Raw genomic sequence first — 21,679 nt, forward strand, 5'->3', positions numbered from 1 at the left:
CAACAATTTCATTCCCGGGCAACGCCGGGTGGCTCTGCTAGTATAACTATATAAACAAATATTTTGATGAGGAAATCCCCTACTAAACCAAGACAAGCAGTGGTAAATTAAAAGAACTGAATGAATATTTATGGTTACAGTATGAAATTTCAATGGAGACAAAACTGCAGGTCTACAATTCTTGAGGTTTGTCTTCATTGCTATACGAATGCAATGGGTTACTTACTGGAGACATATAATAAGGCTGGAGCAATTTCACCAACAGTGCCTCACCTGTATACCGGGTATCCCAGGGCAAATATATGTAAGTGATGTTGAAGTCCCCGACTACTTCTGCTCACAATCACAGATGCACACATTGCCAGCCACTAATAGACATACTCAACTGGTTAATGTCAAGCAAATGACAAACACATCTGAGGTATTGTGCAGAATATTTGTTGTAGCCCATCTTTTACACCACGACAAAACATGTACATGCTAACATTTCTAATCAGCTAAGATCAGAAGCCACAAGAGCCATCACCTTGCAGTGCATCGAGATATTTATTATTAAGGTGGTGAGCTGGTAGAATTGTTAGCATGCTAGGTGAGATGCTTTATGGCATTACATTCTGAGTTCAAATTCCACCGAGGTTGACTCTGCCTTTCATCCTTTCAGGGTCAAAGAAATAAGTACCAATTATGCACTGGGATCGATGTAACTGACTTAGCCCCTTCTCCTAAAATTCCAGGCCTTGTACCTATAGTAGAAAGGATTATTATTATTGGTGTTGTTGTTGTTGTTGTTGCTGTTGAGGTGTATAGCTTTGTTGTTAGGTGTTGCCCTCATGATCGTAAGCTTGTGGCCTGGATTCGAGGATTGGGTGATGCAGTGTTCTTGAGAAACAAAACTTCACAGTACTCCAGTCCACTCAGCTGGTAAAAATGAGTATTCTTGTGATGGACCAGCGTCTCATCCAGTGGGAAAGCAGCCTTATGAGCACATGGCTCAAGAAGGACATTTGATCTTTTATTATTAATATAATAATTGAGTAAGAGAGCAGTACATGCCATGAAAGTGATGCTGGGGTACAAATATACAAAGCTTTATACACCTATCATGATTACTCACCTGATAAGGGTATACCTGGCACATGCATTGCAACCATAAATGCATGGTATCACGATAATCAGTGTGTAACCTTAGTGGTGGAGCCCAGTTAGAATTTTCTTCAGGTTGAGTAGTCCATCCTTCCCAAAAGACCCCTGAATTAGGGTTGTTTAAGAATGATGAACAAAACACCTAAGTTTCCAGGGGTGAATTTTTCAAAGAATCCCCTCAACACATGGCTATGATGTTCCCCCACTACTTTGCTCATGATCAGAGATGTACATATCATCAGCCACTAAGGGACATGCTCAACTGGTTAAGGTCAAGCAAGCGACAAGCAAATCTGAAGTATTGAGCAGAATATTTGCTGCAGCCCATTTTTTACACGAAGACAAAACACGTACATGCTAACACTTCCAATCAGTACATGGTCAAAAGCCATGAGAGTCACTGTTATTATTATTATTACTATTATTGTTATTATTATTATTCAAGTACTGAACAGCATATTTAGTAGTACACCAGAGGAATGTGTTATGATGTTTAATTATGTTCATTTATATTCCAAGTCTAATTCCTGCTGGGCATCACTCTAAACTATCATCCTTCAGTAGCTGATAAAATATATACCAGTCAAATGCTAGAGTTGATTTAATTGATTGTCACCTCTTCTGAAATTTCTGATGTCATGCATAAATTAGAAATAATATATTTTAATGCTACTCTTATCATAAGGCAGTGAGCTGGCACAGTCGATAGCATGCTGGGCAAAATGCTTAGTAACATTTCATCTCTCTTTATGTTCTGGATTTGAATGCTGTTGAGGTTGATTTTGCCTTTTTTTTTCCTTTAGGAGCCAATAAAATAAGTACCACTTAAGAACTGAGATTGATGTAATCAATTTACCCCCTCCCACAAAATTGCTGGCTTTGAGCCAAAATTTGAAATCAATGTTACTCTTGTCATGGATGATGGTGAAATGGAAGAATTAGTATAGGTTCAGATCAAACAGTTAACAGTATTTAGAACAGAATTTCTGGCATTAGTAGGCAATTATTATTTTTATATAGGGATTCAATCACATTTCTGTAGCTGAGTTACAAATATATAATTGGATCTCTTTCCTAAATATATGTAGTCTATTTCCACTTAGTGAAATTGTTACTATTAGTAGTCTGTCATATTACTAAAGATGTGGTTCTTGGATTTCCTTGCACCAAAAATCTGTGAATTTTCACCAGCCTTTCTTTTAAATAAGCCCACATAAGGTGAAGTTAATGTTCTGAGTTTTTCTTCTCTCATCCACTGAATAAGGAAAAGCAGTAAAACAAGGCAATGCAACAACAATTTATGAATAATAGCAATGTTTACAGTATGACCTATCAATTCAAGAACAATTTAAATTATTAGTCTTTTAATGTTCACTCCCTGTTTCAGAGTATTGTCTTTTTTTTTTCTTTGTTTCTTATGATTTTCTGCATCAGATAACTATTGCATTAATGTTTATCTCAAAAATGGTATTATACCTTCATATTTCAACAAAGATTTCCAGCAGTTTTGATTCAACAACTGATGATCTCAGTTGAGCAGAAAAAAATATATGTGTTGAATAACACTTTCACTACTCCTTTAAATATATGTATATCAACAGGATTTATTATATTTGCAGAGGAACCAATCTCTTGGAACACATTATCAGTAGTTCATAAAGCATTCATCAAAATATTCTGTATTATCTCACAATATGATACAATACATATCAGCAAACCTCTCCCCTGTGAATGTTACGTCGTGTGAACATTTATAACAATGCACATTTCCCAGTTGGATGTGTTTTAATTAATGCTATCATTTCCAGTTGATATATGCTTTTATAATACAATAGCAGCTACATTGATATATGTAAAGATTAACTATGGCCAAATATGAGGATATTTTCTTATAAGGCATTTGAGAAAAATTATTTTTATGACATCTTTCTTGTCAGAGAATGTAAGTAAATGTGTATCTACTTATGCAGGGTTGATAAATAAAGTAACAGTCCAGGTGAGAGATTGGTAGAATTTGTGAGAGCAAGAGATGAAATATCTTGTGGTATCTGTTCCAATATAAATATATGAATGAGGATAAAAATTTCACTTAAAAACCACCTAATTTTAGATTTAATCTCACTGACTGGAATCTCAAGCAAATGTCATATACTATAAAACTGATCCAATTAATGCTTTGTTATGCTTTGTGAGTAAATTTAGCTGACAGAAACTATGCAGAGGCCTGTTGTGTGTGTGTGTGTGTGTGTGTGCGTGTTTGCATGCATGTGTGTACATGCGCAGGAGTGAGTGTTTGTGTGTGAGTGTATGTGTGTCTGTGTGAGTTTGGCTATCTGCCTGTGTGTATGTGTGTGTGTGTTTTTTTTGTTTATCTTTAGTTTCACCAACACTGTTTGGCAACTGTGTCGCTCTTACTTAGTGCTTTTGACAAGAAAAGCTGACAGAATAGGTACAACACAAACAAAAATAAGTACTGGTCTATGCCCACTATGGATGGATGGGTACTCAAGTATGTGTGTACACACATGTAAGTATATCCTTTCTGCTTGAGTTTACCAAAGTGAAAAAATAGTGTCAATTTTTGCATTCCCATTGGACATCACATCCTTAACTCTGTAAAACAGATCAGGATTGGTGACAGGAAGTGCCATAAAAATACTGTCAGAAAAATAGTTGTCCAACCGATGGTAGCATAGAAAAAGACACACACACATCCATCCAGGGTCATTGAGATAGAGTCTTCAGGCACCTCCTCCATAAGATCCTATTAGAAGTAGCCATCATTAGACTTGGCATTGAGGTGCTTCTGTTACAAATAACAGATTCTCGTATATTGTTGCTTATATTATTGAATTATTGGTGTATGAAAAACTGAGTAGCAAGAGAGAAAAAGTAACTTCAGCAGTACTATAAATGAATACATACATATGCTTGTGTATGTATATGGATATGGCTGTGTCTTTTTATATGTGTATGCATATGCATGTAATCATAAATGAACCTGTACATGTGTATGTGTGATTGTGCCAATACATGTATGTGTGTGTGCATGTGCATGCCTCTGTGCATTTATATATGGTCATAAAAGCATACTTTATTTATATACTTTACTTATTGAATGTTCCATCACACCAAATTCAAATCCAACTTTGTTAATAATCTCCTTTGCTATACTAGTTAACTGATCCCTACTAAATCTATAGATTGTTTTTACATGTCAATCATGTGACATTTGGAAAGTGTCTATATGTCTCTTGTCATTTGTATAATTTTGTTTTTCCCATGGAAGTCATATAAAGATGAGCAATTTTGAGCAGAATCTTCAAGTATTTGTCTATGGCTCAGCTAGTTATTTAAAATACACTCAACAAGTTGTTTTAAATGCTTTTTCTTCTATTCATTACCATCAACACACACACAGACACATACATATACATATACATACATACAGGTCTATTATTTACATAGTCTGATTCAATTGTCCGTTACTCTGGAGGTTCACCAACATCAAGCCAGTTTGTCAGATAGAATAAACTGGATGGACAAAGCAAAATACATCTCTTTTTATCATGGAGATGGTTGTAATCATAGAATTGGCTGAAAGGTGTGTGGCAGATGGAACAGCAATACATAATTAGGTGACCATTTATTGGTATCATAATACAAATAAGATTAAGTCAGGAGTCAGAAACAAAAGAAACAAATAAAAAAAAAGGAAGAAAGAGAAAACAAAAGAAAATATATAAGAAAAAGAAAAGAGAAACACATATAGTTCATGTTGGAATCGAAGAGAATAGTAAAATGGTAGACATTCGAGTGGCAGTATCATTTCTGCTCTCAGAAAATACTGCTCACTGGCAGCATAGTGGTAGTGATCGAGATACCAAAAAAGTGGCAAATACATTTTTGTTGTTTTTTTAAATTTTTTTATCCAGCTGACTCATAGCTAAAACCTCTTTATATTGTGAAGCCAGCAGATGGCCAGCTTATCATATGCTTCTAATTGCAGTTAAACCACTCATTCAGTCATATGCATCCATTCACTGTCAGCAGTAGAAGATGTCTGATATGCTTCACCCTTAAAATAACTCCATCAGACTAACTGGCTTGACATCAGAAAGACTTCAATAATGAAATAGTCTGCTGCATCAGACAAAATGAATTATCATACACTACCATAGTACCAAGAAATTTTTCTCTTTTTGTTAAAATACATGCACACACACATGTACAAATATGTGTGCGTGTGTGTGTACATGTATATCTATCTATCTATCATAACACACACACACACACACACACACACACACACACACACAAACACACATATAACAGGCACATGCTGTCAGTAATAACTCAGGGTAGGCAGTTGGTGACGCTTATGTAGTAAAACACAAAAACATAAGCAAAACACAGGCGCATGACTGAGTTGCAGACAGGTTCACTTCTGCCTTTGTAGCACATAAACAAAACAGTATTCGTAGGAATGTATGCAGCTTATGTACTACAGCAATATTATGCGTAGCATTAATACTGAGATTGAAAGGCAGGGGCAAAATTATGCCTACCTAATCTACAAAAAATAAAATATTTGGTATTTTAATCATAGTAATCAGAATAACCTTCATGATTTTATTGAATTAGGTGCATATTTTGTCATAAAAGGAAAGTGTTATCGATCTATTTGACTCAGGATAGGCACTGCCTACCTTGCCTACCCAGGTGGCATGTCCCTGGTATATAATCAATTTCAGGATCCAATAGAACAGAGGTATTTTAATAACAAAGACCCAAGGTAGAGTCCATGGACTGCATGCCAGAGTATGCCTCTGTGGTTTCATGTATACATTGAGAGTATTTGGTCTGTACTGGTGAATGAATGTACAACTGGAAGGACAAGTCCATACACACTGTTGATACATGGGTATGCTGTCCTCAACTCTACCTCAATGTCTTTATTATTGAAATACCTCAATTCTATTGGACCTCCACCTCCCCAAAGTTATAATATCATGTTTACCTTGGGAAAAGACTCTCTTCCTCAGCACTTAGGGTATTTTAATTCTCATACCCAATGGAGAAGATTAACCCGGAAGTATCTGTGTATATCCTCCAATCACCACTTGACAACTGGTGTTGGTGTGTTTAGATAAGTGTAGATAAGTGCTTTATGGACACAAAACCCAGGTAACCCCATAGGGTGGCCATAACTATTTTTATCCAAATACTCTGCTCTTTAACTTAGTGTGCTTCTCTTTCAGATTTATGATTTACTGACAATATGCATTTATATATATAGATATGTGCGCACACACAGACACACATGCATGCACACACACACACCACATACACATAATACAATGGGGATCATATAGGTCTTGGCAGATTAACTTAGAAACACCTCCACAGATATTAGGCAAACAGATTACTCTGAAAGAGCATGGTCCATACAAATATAAACAGTCATATATTGATCTCAGGCATCGTTTAAATCTTTATATGTATGAATAGCATAATTACACCCAATATCATTTATTAAACAAATAAGAATGCATCACTCAAAACATCACTAAGCATGCTTCAATAGTGAAGTTGTTTATTTACAATGCAAAGTACATAACATAATATTATGTAATTCCACATTGTTACATAGCCATGCATTTCATCAGGTAATATTCAGCCTTCAGTTAGCAAAATATTTTGCTTTGTAAATAAACAACCATGCTATTGAAGCGCATGTAGTGATGTTTCGAGTTTTCCATTCTTATTTGCTTACTACATGTATGTGTGTGTGTATGTGTGCGTGTATATATCTATATATATATATAAAAACAACTATATGAAAGCATTATTACTGATAAAAACAGTAATAATGAGGCGGTTAGCAAGACTTAATAGGTATAATATCAAATATTTGAATAAAAGAAGGGTGAAAATACAGCTTGTCAAAGATGAAAGCGAAAGCTTCAAAACCCACCAATCCTACAATAGATACACACACGAGCAATGCAATGAACACTTCAAAAAATAGGATGGAATTTATAGACAGATATATACATACACACACACATATATTTATATAAACACACATATCATGATGATCATCATCTATCTCTTTGCATGTACATATTTGTGTATGTATGCATGTGCGAAACTACAAATGTATGTAAGTGTGTATGTATGCGTGTGCGAAACTACAGATGTATGTAAGAATGTATGTATGCATATATGTAATTTTTATGTATGTGTGTGTATGTATATCTATATATCTATCTATCTATCTATACATACATACATCATCATCATCGTTTAACGTCCGCTTTCCATGCTAGCATGGGTTGGACGATTTGACTGAGGACTGGTGAAACCGGATGGCAACACCAGGCTCCAATCTAATTTGGCAGAGTTTCTTCAGCTGGATGCCCTTCCTAATGCCAACCACTCAGAGAGTGTAGTGGGTGCTTTTACGTGTCACCCACACGAAGGCCAGTCAGGCGGTACTGGCAACGGTTACATATATATTTATATATATATATAACTATTTGGACTTTGGGTCCAAATAGTAATATGCCAATTAAAGCACTTTCACTGTTTAGGCTACCTGATGTCATCCACAGTTTTGGTATCAGTGTCACTGGATCTACCTCAGGAATTCTGCAGTGTTCGTCAAGTTTATAATGAATGAGAGAAATGGAAAATGGAGTTCGCAAGAATCTTTCTTGAACTCCATTTTCCATTTCCCTCATTCGTTATAAATATATGTGTGTGTATATGTCAGGCTGTTGTCATACTCACATCCATACACATAGGTAAGTAGGTAAACATACCACATACATACACATATATATATATGTATGTATTCCTCTCTTCACTCCTACCCTCCTTCTCCCCTCCACCCTCTCCCTTCATCATCACGCCCTCCCTTGTTACCCTATCCCTACACATTCCAACCACACACCACATCACACCACCCTGCACACACTAGCACTGACCACTTCCCAGCACCTACACCTTCATCCACACACCTACACACACGCATACGTCAAGGCCACCAGCCCCCTTCCACATGCACATACACGCTCTCACATACACACGCATGCGCACCTTCGTTTTGGGGTCACCACAACTTTATTATCTCCCTTTCTTCCTAGCCCTCCTGTGTGACCCCTCTGTCCAGCATTCGCCATGATAGATCGCTAGCCACTAAACCTTTTCTATTTTTTCTCCCTGTTTATTTCTGTGTTCCTTTCTGTCGAACAACGTAGGCTCGAAACATAAAAGACTTCGTCACTTCCCGAGCATTAAACTAATACATCTGTTTGTTGTTTACACACCCATCTTCGTCCTTTGTTTTTTTGTAAATTCTCACTATATATATATATATATATATATATATATATATAAACACACACATATACATATCTCTCTCTACTTATCTTCCATAGCAGTCCGACAAATGCACTCTCATGGCAAACACTATGAGACTATCAGCTGCTACAAAGTTCAAACAATGACAAACAGTGAAGATGGCCTTGAAGTCGACAATTTTAAACTGAAAGCGACAACACTCATATATCACCTGAAGAAACACAACTAGATCTCATTATGCAAACAAACAGTTGCATAATCAAATACCTGTGTTCTTGGAGAACTACATTGCATTGAAACAATTGTAGTGAATAATAAGTAAATGTCTAACCATACTCCTTCTTCTTGACTCCAATTCCTTCAATTTTACATTCACTCCCGATGAATGTCCAAACTTAAACTTGGAAGAATATAATAACGCTACCGATAGTACTGGGAAATTCTGTACTCTACTATGTTCTTAATGAAATATAACATAACTATATATAAATATAAATATGTATATCAAAAATAGGGAAGGCTGATTTATGGGATTACCTTATGTTTCCCATCTATAAAAGGTTTAGCTTTATGGTGTATTGTCAGATCCCAAAACCTGTTGGCCCAAGGCCTCTTAAGAATATGGAGGTGGAAATGCCATACAAAAATAACAATGGGGATAAAATAAGCAATGGTGATAATCCCCGTTGCTACTTTTGAGCAGTGAGACATTTCCACCTTCATATTCTTAAGAGGCCTTGAGCCAACAGGTTTTGGGATCTGATCATACACCATAAAGCTAAACCCTTTATGGACGAGAAACCTAAGGCAATCCCATAAACCAGCCTTCTCCAATTTTAATATATACTGCTCTATATCTTAGAGTGTGCTTCTTCTTTCGGATTTATGTTTTTTACAGACAAGATGGGCCATGACTGCTGATGACATGCGAAGGCTTGAAAGAAATGAGGCTAGTATGATCCGCTGGATGTGTAATGTCAGTGTGCATACACGACAGAGTGTAAGCACCCTGAGAGAAAAGTTGGGCATAAGAAGCATCAAATGTGGTGTGCAAGAGAGACAACTGGAGACCTTTGGAGATATGCTGTGATTGAGAAGACCCGGCAACTAAAGTGAGATCGCAGCCACACATGTCTGGCCCAGTTAAGAGTACCCCCGATGTGTCGGGCAATAGAATATGCTTGAGAAGACCTGCTGAGTCAGGTAAAACCAATATCATAGCTGTGGCCAGTGCTCCCTGACTGGCTCCCATGCTGGTGGCACGTAAAAAGCACCATCAGAATGTGGCTGCTGCTAGTACCCACTGGCTGGCTCCTGTGCCAGTGATAAGTAAAAAGCACCATCCAAACGTGGCCGATGCCAGTACCCCCTGACTGGTCTCCATGCTGATGACACATAAAAAGCACCCACTACACTCTGAGTGGTTGGCGTTAGGAAGGGTATCCAGTAGTAGAAACATTGCCAGATCAGATTGGAGTCTGGTGCAGCTGCTGGCTCTTCTGACTTCAGTCAAACCATCCAACCCATGCCAACATGGAAAATGGACAGTAAACGATGATGATGATGATGATATATACATATATATATATATAAGAAATAATTAAGATTCAGTTGAATAAGGTACTTAAGTTGATGCACCAAGCCAGTACAGTATTATCTGCAAGGCTCAATGTAAGGGGAATAAAAAGCAAATAAGTAACAAGGATACCTTGACATCCTTGTTACTTATTTACTATATCATCATCATCATCGTTTAATGTCCACTTTCCATACTGACATGGGTTGAACGGTTTGACTGAGGACTGGCAAGCCAGAAGGCTGCACCAGGCTCCAATCTGATCTGACAAGGTTTCTACAGCTGGATGCCCTTCCTAACGCCAACCACTCTGAGTGTAGTGGGTGCTTTTTATGTGCAACTAGCATGAGAGCCAATCAGGCGTTACTGGCATCGACCACGCTCGAATCGTGCTTTTTACATGCCACTGGCATGGGAGCCAGTCAGGCAGCACTGGCTACAACCATGCTCAAATGGTGCATATATATATATATACATATATATATATATATATATATATATATATATATATATACATACATACATACAGAGATGTACTTGCATAGGAAGTTACTTGATCTAAGATCGTGTGCTGAAGCAAAAACAATTGCAGCGTGGAAGATGTTTATAAGTCATTTAAGAACACACAAAAAACTTAGATTCACTTCAACATTTAAATCTAATTTGTGTCAAAATATTTTTGTTGCTTTGAAACTATGGCCTGTTCACTGACAAAACTTTGTGCATATATATATGTGTGTGTGTGTGTGTGTAGTAGTAGTAGTAGTAGTAGTAGTAATAAAAATTATATGTACAAGTATATGTGCAAGTGCTACTGCTACTTTTAGACCTCTATGTAGATTTTCCTAATGTAGTCTTCTTTCTGTATAGTTAACTACTATACTGAGTAGTATTACCAGTTATGAGCTATGGAATAAACATAGGAAAAATAAGGATTAATACATGTTTATAATAAACTTCTTACACATGTATCACAATTGTGGTTGTTTGGAGCCCTGCAATAGAAGTTTTAAATATGCTCAGCAACAACAGATCCTCAAGGAACACTATACTATATCAAGCTACAGGTGACTAGTTATCTATTACATAGTACAATAAAGTATTCCTTGAAGATCTATTGCAGCTGAGCATCTATATGCAACGCAATGGAATTTTTAATGCAGGACTCCAAACAAGCATAATGGTGAAACATGCATTTAAGCTTTAATATAAACTTGTGTTTATCTTTATATTTATACACACACACACACACATACTTATACGTAAAGATATGTATGTGTGTGTGTGTGTGTTCAGTTTTTGTATTTGGTTTGTCAGATTCTTTATGTGAATTCATGTGCTGAAGCTTTTTTTATTGTGTCTGGGGAGGGTCATTCTCTTTTAGTGCCTTATTACTTAACACACTCACCAGTTCAATTTCCACTCATTTACTTTCTTCTTTTTTTCCGAAAAGTTTCATTACGTCTTGCAGCCTTTTCAATAGTTGTTGACTCTGTCTGTTATCAGAGCTATGTTTTTTTCTTTGTTCTGTTTGTGCGCATGTGTGTATGTGTATACACATATGTATGTATGTGTATGCATGTATGTGTGTTTGTGTGTGTGTGTGTGTGTGCTTGCATGTGTGTGTATGTATTTGTGTGTGTACCTCTGTCTCCTTGTGTGTGCATGTTTGAGTGTGTCTATGTGTATGGGTTTGTATGACTATGTACATATATCTGTTATGTATGGATGTCTCGTCTATATGTGGCTCTCGTGTGTGTGTGTGTGTGTGTGTGTGAAGTGTGCATATGGTCATGTGTATCAGTCTTCATTTGTGTATGTATGTGTGTGAGTGTCTGTCCATATTACCTATGTACCTCTCTATCTATTTATCTTTCTGCTCACTTACATATCCATTTACCTACATATATATATATATATATATATATATATATATGTATATATATACGTCTACATAACAGCCTACTAACAACTCTACCTGTGTATATACAAGACTGTGAGTTTTGGGGTATGGCCACCTTCTATGTATATTTCCTATTTAGTACTGGGGATGTTTCATTTATGAGGATGTACTCCTGTATTTGTCTGAGTGTTGGATCCTTCAGGTGCTTGGATAAAATGCAGATGTCAAGTTGACCCAGTGTGCCTCCATGTTGGTAGAGTATGGAGGACTGTTTTTGTTGTCATATTATCTCGTGTTCATTTAGTCTCTCTGCAATGCTTCTAGATGTCTTACCTATATATATTATGTTCTTCTCCTTACAAGCACCCTTTATGCACCTTATGCTGTAGAAAACATTTCTAGTTCTACAGTTAATACCAGAGTTAATCTTACCATGCAGTTATCATTGTTGCATGCGGTATTCTCAAAGGGGTATGTCCTACATAGTTGTGATCTGATTGAGCTCCCTGACTTTTCAATGATCTTAATGTTGAGTTTGGTCTCCTTCAGAGCTTTAAATTTTTGGGCTAGTTCTCCATGGGCTGTGGCCTCTACAAACATTACTCCTTAATATTTGTTGGTCTTGTACCACGTGTTCACCTTGTTTGTTTTGTCACAAACTCTTTGTATCCTATTCTAGTCTTTACTTCTATATCTATGGCAGGTACCACTGGTTTCATTACATATAATGCTATTTAATTTCTTTCTAGCTCCCCAGTATACCAGAACCCTTATCTTTCTGGTCATATCCAGAGAACTACATGTGGTGCATGAATTTCTGTACATTTTTCTTTATTTCATAAGGTTTGTATAGTGGAGACAAGTTGTCCATTATCCTAACTAAGTCTGCTATCAGTGTGTTAATTTTCATGTTGTGTGACAAAGCTGAGTTCTTGTGAACAATATATTTAGAAACTATCGATTTCATGTGATAGGAGTGGAGGAGCTGCACTCTGTTGTTCACAGTCTCTAACCAAAGTTCAGTATCAAAGGCAGGGAGTCTATTGTTAGGGTGTCTAGTGGGGTAATCTATAGTTACCTTGATACTTTGGTGGATGGAGTTAGCGATATGCTGGATGCTCTCCATTATGTTCCCCTCAGTTTCTATATTACAGTTACTAGAGTTTGTCCTAACTAGAATATTAATGTCATCTACATACCTATAGTAAAGCCAAACACTTGTGGATTGTTCCGCTAAGGATTGTTTAAGTTTTCTCTCCCACCAGGTCATGAAGAGGCCGGCCAGCTCTCCAGCCTCACAGAAACCAATGGCTGCACCTTGAACCTGGATGTATAGTTTCCTGTGGTTCTTCAAAGTGGTTCTTATGCTAGCTCCTCTTGCATGTGCAATCATTCTTTTCACCTGACTGTTGATCTCAGGGTCCTGGGTGGGTATGGTCCAGCCACTCCAGCGCCCTGCGATGCTTTTCTTCACTATCGAGGTGATGGTGGGTGGTCTTCCCCTCTGTGACCTGAAGGGGCAGAATCTACTAAGGTCATGGTTGTCTAGGTAGTTACAGTCATAACTTAGTTTAAGGAGGAGGCCCAGTTCCCATGTGTTGACTTCACGGAACTCTACTTCATTCTCACATAATCTCAATGCATTTTTCCACAGCAAAATCTGCTTATAGATAGGTAGAGTGAAACTATATCCATACTACCCACTACACAACCTGTGAGGTTGGTGGAGTGGTTGCAACTACTGATTCTACTGTGGAGAATGTTATATTCTGAATTTAGCATCTCATTCATTTTTTCCTGGTAAGATAGACTATTGCTGTTAACTATACTGTACTTTAGGGGTTTCTAAAGCATTTATGTGGTTTTAATGCTTCAAACTGAATTTAATACACACCCACACAATTACATACACATATACGCATACATATAGATGTACATGCACATATACCTATATACGTTATTTATATTTATCTATTTTATGTGTATACATGTTTATACACATATATATATGTACATGTGCATAAGCCCATACACACACTTATATGTATATACATATATATTTATGTGCATACAGACATATATGTGTTGTGTGAGTGTAAGTGTGCATGTTTGATTTTGCATGTATTAGTTACAAACTTAAAATGTGAAGGATAAAAAAAAAAAGGAAATAAGATGCAAGAGATTACGTTATGGTACCAGGGCCCAAACTTTTAACAAACATCATTTAATAGAAACTAAGAAAAGAATTTTGCATTTTTCTTTTTAGTAAGAAACCACTGCAGTGAAATTCTGATGCAGTATGTCCATACTTGACCATATTTTATGACAGAGAAATGATTTTTAAAAGGTTCAAATAATACTTTAAAAAAACCCATCCCCAGACTGTTAATAAATATAATAATAATGATAAAAAAATTATTGCAATTCGGTGTTTCAAGAAAATATTGCAAATAAAGTGATGTGTGAACTAAGATAATTGTACTGGAAAAATTTGTTGCAAAATACTACAAGGTTGTGCAGACACTGAATGGTGCAGGTGATAGGGGATGTTTGACACAAAATCTTAGAGACACAGTAGCAGGATTCAGCAGAAGTTATCGAACAGGATAATTAATAATAAAGGATGGTAAAGGAGACATAATAAACCTTACTTTCTTTCTTGTAGCACTGAGAAACTCTTTGTGCATATCGGACCGCAGGTATCGATTATAGCTGTCACTTTTCATCAGTTTAAATATATGATTCTGTAACAAATCAAATAAATATATATGAAGATAATATAGTGTGTGTGTGTGTGGATACATACATATAAATATATATATTATATATATATATATATATATATATATATATATATGAATAGCAAGAATAATACAGATTAAAAAAGAAAAGTAGTTAATTGTTGGAGTTTACAAGGACATAATTTTTAGTTTGTTGCTGCTTACCTCTAACATATGGCATCAGCCATTAAGGTATTCTGCATGTATTAATATACATTACTAAATCTAACGAACCATATATTTGTGTAGAGCTGGGGTGTACTCTCAGGGATCTCAAAACAAATAGACACCACCTTCTCTGAAAGATTTATATCAAGTAAAAAATTACACCTTTTGATGAATTTCACTACTTAATCTAGAATTTAGTACACATTCTTTGTACAGTATTCAATGATCTAATCTGTTGGGGTACTATAATGATGGGTGTCTTTTTAATTTTGAGATGTCTGTGTGTGAGTGTGTGTATGTGTATGTATATATGTGTATGTATATATATATATGTATATATATATATATATATATATATATATATATATATATATATATATATATATATATATATTATATTGATTCTAGAACAATTGTGCTGAAGAGACCACAGATGTTTTTACATAAGTAAAATGTTAATGGCAAAACCGGAACAAAATTCTTTATTCTGTATATTCCTCATTTTGTCTTGCCCGCTTATGTTCTGGTGTTTGCAAAATTTTTTTTCTGGAGAACATTTTTTTTCTTTGTGGTTGGGTCATTGAGGACCTCTTTCTAGCATATCAGATGTCCACTTAGTGGACATCCCTTCTTATACGCATGTATGTATGTATATATATATATATATATATATATATATATAGATACATAGATAAAACTTACTTGGAGGAGGACGTGTGGCATTCAATCATATAATAACATAAATAATATATAGATATATGCATATATACATACGTATATGTACATACTTACATCTATACATATATATGCATATGTGGGCACAGGACATCACAAAACCTGTACAATAAAAAGATGTGAAACACGAGTACATGGAACATGAACTCTTCTTTCGAACAACGAAAGACACAAATGGAAAATAAACAAACATAAAGAACGACCCTTCATCAGATGTTGGCTGTTTTTGTAGTCTTGTATTTAAATGCTCGAAATACAAGACTACAAAAACAGCCAAAAACTGATGAAAGGTCGTTCTTTATGTTTGTTTTATTTTCCATTTGTGTCTTTCGTTGTTTGAAAGAATAGTTCATGTTCCATGTACTCATGCTTTGTATTTTTTTCTTGTACACATTTCATGATGTCCAGTGCCCACATATGCATATATATATACATATAGATGTATGTACAGATACGTATGTATATATGCATATATATATATATATATATATATATATATATATATATATATATATATATATATATATATATATGTATATATATATATATGTATATTATTTATATCATATATATATATACACACACATGTATATATATATACATATATATACATATGCATACATACATATGCACATTCATACACACATACATATGTATATATACATATATATGTGTGTGTGCATGCATATATATATATATATATATATATATATATACACACACACACAGATATATATATACTTACCTACATACATACACACAAAGGAAAAATTTCTGAGAAACGGTTCCTATTTATAAATCCATTTTCATGATTAAAAAAGCATGGAAATGACTTAAATATTTCATTCTAATCTTGACACAAGGTCAATCATTTTCAGGGGAGGAGTAAAATCAGTTGAATTAACCTCAGTACTTGTGTGTGGTATTTTAGTTTATCAACGCTAAGGATGGAAGGCAAAGTTGATCTTGGCAGGATTTGATCTCAGAAAGTAGAAATGTGGGAGAAATGTTAAGAGCTTCATCCAACATGCTAGTGATTCTGCCAAGTGGCCATCTTAACTTTTTAGCATTCAAACAACTCTGTCAAATGTAATGCTTATTTATTCACATAGTTATGAATTTATCATGCATTATCTTGTAGCTTTGAGATGTCAATGAGGTGACTGCTTATTTTTTAAATGACATTGTAGGATAGTTTTGAGATGCCAGATCTGGCCAGTTTTAATGTAAAAGAGGGGTAATATTTAAGCTGGATATGCAGTTTAAATGCTAAATGGTTAAATAACATAAGTTAAAACCATAGTTCAAATATACCTGAGCTTCATCAAAGCAGTACCGATCAGGGTTATTTTCTATTCTTCGTCTTACCAGTTCAGCAATTGTACTATCCACATTAACTGGGTTATGACAACCAGGAGCAAGGAATTCTCTGTAAGAAAATACAATACAAATTCAACATGATAAAAACAGACATTATGATTGTTATTGTTGTTGTTGTTTAGTCTCCGATATAGCCTTAATCAAGTAGACTGACAATCACAGGCATTCAAGTAATCCCTGCAAAGAAGATATTTCAGGTTGTTCCTCTGACTCCACAATCCAACATATTTGTTTTCAGTATAGTATGAGGGAGATTGAGTTTCTATTTCTAGCACATCAAATGACTACAATTTGGTTCAGAATCTTTTTAGTTATTTATTCATTGATCAGAAAAGAACATATCTGAGACAGCATTTTATGGCTGGATGCCATTCTTATCATTGAATCTTGCATGCTTCTCAAATGACTGATATTTTATTCCACTGTTCTTTGCGAGTGCAGAGTAACTGGTCATCATGACAACAAAGAATGCAAGCATTACTGCACTGTTTTGCTCAAGCAGTGACACAAGAGGCCAGACAATATTCACATAAATGCGCACAACACTCACGCATCCACACACACATATATAGACACATATGCACACACACACACACACTCATAGACATATATACATGTTTATGTGTGTGTGTGTGTGTGTATGTATGTATATATTGTTGCTACCAATATCTACATGCTATAATTTATAGCTTTATGTGATTGAAAATCCAGTATTCCAAAAAAGAATTGTGTGTGTGTGTGTGTGTGTGTGTGCATGCATGTATGTATGACACCATCACACAGGTAGTGTCATTCTTTTTCAATGTGCTTGGTCATGGAGGAAATATTACCTTGCTTGGAAACAGGTGAGTGTTGGCAACAGGAAGGGCATCCAGCCACAGATAATTTGCCTCAATGAATTTAATCTGATCCATGCAAGCCTGGGATTGTGGACAGTAAAACAATGATGGTGATGATGAGAATGACAGGCTTCCACACAGTTTCAATCTACCAATATGACTAATATGAATTATATGAACAATGATTAGCCTGTGGCTATAGTAGAAGATATTTTTTCTAGGGGTTGCATATTGTCACTGAACCCAAAACTATGTGGTTGAAAGTGAATTTGTAACCACACAACCATATCTGATATCATCATCATCATCATTTAACATCCGTTTTCCATGCTGGCTTGGACTGGACAGTCTGAAAGGAGCTGGCAAGCCAGAGGACTGTATCGAGCTAAACTGTTTGTTTTGGCTTGGCTTTTATGGGTGGATGCCCTTCCTATCACCAACCACTTTACAGAGTGGACTGAGTACTTTTAACATGGCACCAGCACTGCCAAGATCTGTTTTGACATGGTTTCTACAGCTGGATGCCCTTCCTAATGCCAAACACTTTACAGAGTGGACTGGGTGCTTTTTTACATGGCATAAGCACCAGCAAGGTCTGCTTTGGCATGATTTTCATAGCTGGTGTTATTAGACATTAGATATTAAATGTTGCAGACATACTATTTATGATACTTTAGTTTTCACAGGGATTTCATTTTTGTACTTGTTTACAATGCAACCCACGCATTTGATCCTTGTTTGTTGGGGTTATTTTTCTTTTAAATTTTTTACCCTGTCCATGCATAAACATGCTATATAGATTAGTCTTTCAGAAGTCTTAGTAGTTTTGTTTGGAATATGCTTCGCTAGCAAGCTCTAATAAAACTGAAATATGTGTGGAGTCACCTCCATAGCTACCAAACATCAGTTTCACCCATCCCCTACAGATCTCCATTTAATGTTTGGTCTGCTGAGTTATCTCCTGTACCTCTTTTGAAAATAATTTTCATTAATACTAATGACTATTCCCATTACAATTAAAATTTCAGCTGATTAAAAATTATTTTTGGCTTATCACCTAAAGTATGATTGCCTAACTTAAAACCCACACACATATACACTGAAATATACAAACAAACATGCACATATATACTCTTTAGAATTTACAACACCAAAAAGATTCATTAGGAAAGAGAAAGTTTGGTAAATGATATATAGCTAATTCTTAATATACAAATTTGTTGCTAAGTTTTTTTTTTAATATGATGCAAATTTGCTTTAACTTTGCCAAGTTTCTGCTAATTAAATGTGTCTAACCTGTACCAGATGGCTTCCATCTGAACTAAACTCTTTCCCACCTCTCATACAGCTCTTAATTCCAGATTTAGTAGACATAAAGTTTTCAAAGCTAATTTCCATCAGGTTTCAAAATAGATGTAAAATTGGTAATCAGAAGTAAAAATTCATAAATTCATCTATTTATCCTGATCCACCAAGTGTAAGAAGTTAAAAACAACATGGCTCTTCCATTTTAGATTAAATAAATGAAATTAAAAAATTTGACAAAATTTCTGAGTGTGAAGCTCTTTAATCAAAATATTTGTGTTTTAGTGCAATGAGAGAAAAATAAACTAAAGACCTACTTTAAAAAGTAGTTTGATAAATGTTATTGCATTTCTAGTATCCTGCATAATTTAAGAGAAGCTAATATTTGATATTAAATTACTAGATTTTTTTTTTTTTTTTGTTATCATTCAATTGCTTTCTTTAGAGTGCTGCAAGTGCATCTCTAAGAATGAGCTACAGTATCTATGTATCAACACAAACATAAAACAAATTATGATAATTTCAGCTACAATACAAACACCGCTGAATGTGGCAGAAAGCGAGGACATGAAATATTTATGACTGAAATTTGTGACTATATAAGTTCAGGCAAGGCTGTGTGGTTTTGGATTTCACTTCATATCTATATGGTTATGGGTTCCATCTCTTTGTGGTATCTTGAGCAAGTGTCTTTGACAATAGCCCCAGGCATGTGAATGAAATTTGGTATACGTACACTGGGTTGGGGCGAGTTGTATATGCATACACACGTATGTGTGTGTGTGTCCTTCTTTGTGAGCCTTGACTGTGTGGTCACTGGAGCATTTGTTGATGATGACAAACCAGATTTTGCCACTTCTACTGTCTTTGGTGAATTGGCAGAATTGAGGCCTGTACACGTGACTATCACTGGCAAGATGCATCTGCCAGACACTAAACGTACTACCTCCATTCAAAGCTCCCTATATGTATGTATGTATGTATGTATGTGTGTATGTATGTATGCATGCATGTATGTATGCATCTATATATATAAATATAATTTCAAAAATTTAACAAAAACACAGCAAATGGATAAATTAACAAAAACATGACAAACAGACAATTTGTAGTTAATTCTTCATCAGTCAACATTCAAAAGATCCTTATAATTTCACACCTTTTATCATTGATATTGTTCACTTTTGGTGGTTCCAGTAGCACTACCAAATGAGCATACAGGACAATGGCAAAAACAAACACAACAAAATAAAATAATTATAATAACTATTCGTATACAACAAAAGAAAATGAAGATGTCCTGTAGGACAAGAGATGAGAAAGAGGCAGCTAGAAAGTCATAATGAAGGAAGAAGTAAACAAACCATGTAGGAAAAGTGTAGGAGCACAAGGAAGCATGACCAACCCGATCAATGGTAAAGCAAAAGAGGATGAGAGAAGTTGAAATGGTCACGGGTCATGTGGTAGTGATGCATACATACATGAATGTGTGTGCGTGGGAATGGATTTCCATTAACTTCCAAAGAATGAGGTTCTAATTGTTTGCTCAATAGAACTTCTAGTTGTATTATAGTGTTTATGGATGAGCATTCCACTTACACTTGTAACCCTAACATAATGATTAGGCATTTAACATTGTATGTGACAAAGCTGGCCTCTGAATTTCATGTACAGGCTGTCTGATAGGTTCTTTCACAATTTCCATCATGAGGCTTGGGTCAACCCAAGGCTACAATAGAGGGCTCTTCCTGAAGGTGCCTGTCCCACAGTTAAATTAAGTGCAGAACATCACATGTGAACCAGACATCTTAACCTCTTGGAGATATACTTGTAGTAATAGAAAAAAAGGAGGATCAAAGATCGTTACCAAGTCATAAGCTCATAAGCCTGATTTACTATATTGACTTATATTATATTATATTATATATTTGAAATTTTTACTCATTCTGTATTAATTTTAACTTTTTTCACTTCTATGAAATGATATTCACGTGTATTGCTTTATACTTGACTCAATTTTTTTCAGTTCCATGTTATTGACTGAAACAATATATTCGTGTATAAAAATGTTATACTATATGCTATATTTTTATTTATTTATTATTTCTTCGTGTGTTATTTCTTCTTGCGTTATTTCTTCTTATTCCTTATGTTTGATGGATTATGCTGTATTTCTTATATATGTTCATTGAGGGTGTGTGCTATGTTGAGTCGTTAACCCAGTCTTTTTATTCTTTAACTAATATTTTACTCTTGTCTCAGTTATTCTGAGCACTTCTCCTTGCAGCCCTGTATAAAATCTATTGGTTTCCTAATAAGAAACCATTAATATCTATTTATCTCTCTCTCTCTCTCTATATATATATATATATACCTATTCTCTTTTATTTTTTACTTGTTTCAGTCATTAGACTGTGGCCATGCTGGGGCATTGCTTTGAAGTATTTTAGTTGAATGAATTGGCCCCAGTACATTTTTTTTT

General features: G+C 35.3%; 1 protein-coding gene across 8 annotated transcripts in view; it reads right to left on the reverse strand.

Annotated features, from left to right (window-relative positions):
- The window catches only part of LOC106883361 (regulator of G protein signaling 7), a 325,930-nt gene that overhangs the window by 90,869 nt on the left and 213,382 nt on the right, over positions 1-21,679 (reverse strand). For all 8 annotated transcript variants that reach the window (XR_016241150.1, XM_089349413.1, XM_052966213.2 and 5 more), the window contains 2 exons: positions 16,988-17,102; positions 14,642-14,734 (listed from right to left, as the gene is read on the reverse strand). Coding sequence is in view for 7 of the 8 variants with exons in the window: in XM_089349413.1 (XP_089205539.1) it covers positions 14,642-14,734; positions 16,988-17,102 (208 nt within the window). In the remaining variant the exon portion in view is untranslated. The remainder of the gene's footprint in view (positions 1-14,641; positions 14,735-16,987; positions 17,103-21,679) is intronic.

This window comes from Octopus bimaculoides, chromosome 3, assembly GCF_046866305.1.
Source record: "Octopus bimaculoides isolate indiv1 chromosome 3, ASM4686630v1, whole genome shotgun sequence".
In the NCBI taxonomy this organism is placed as follows: Eukaryota; Metazoa; Mollusca; class Cephalopoda; order Octopoda; family Octopodidae; genus Octopus; species Octopus bimaculoides.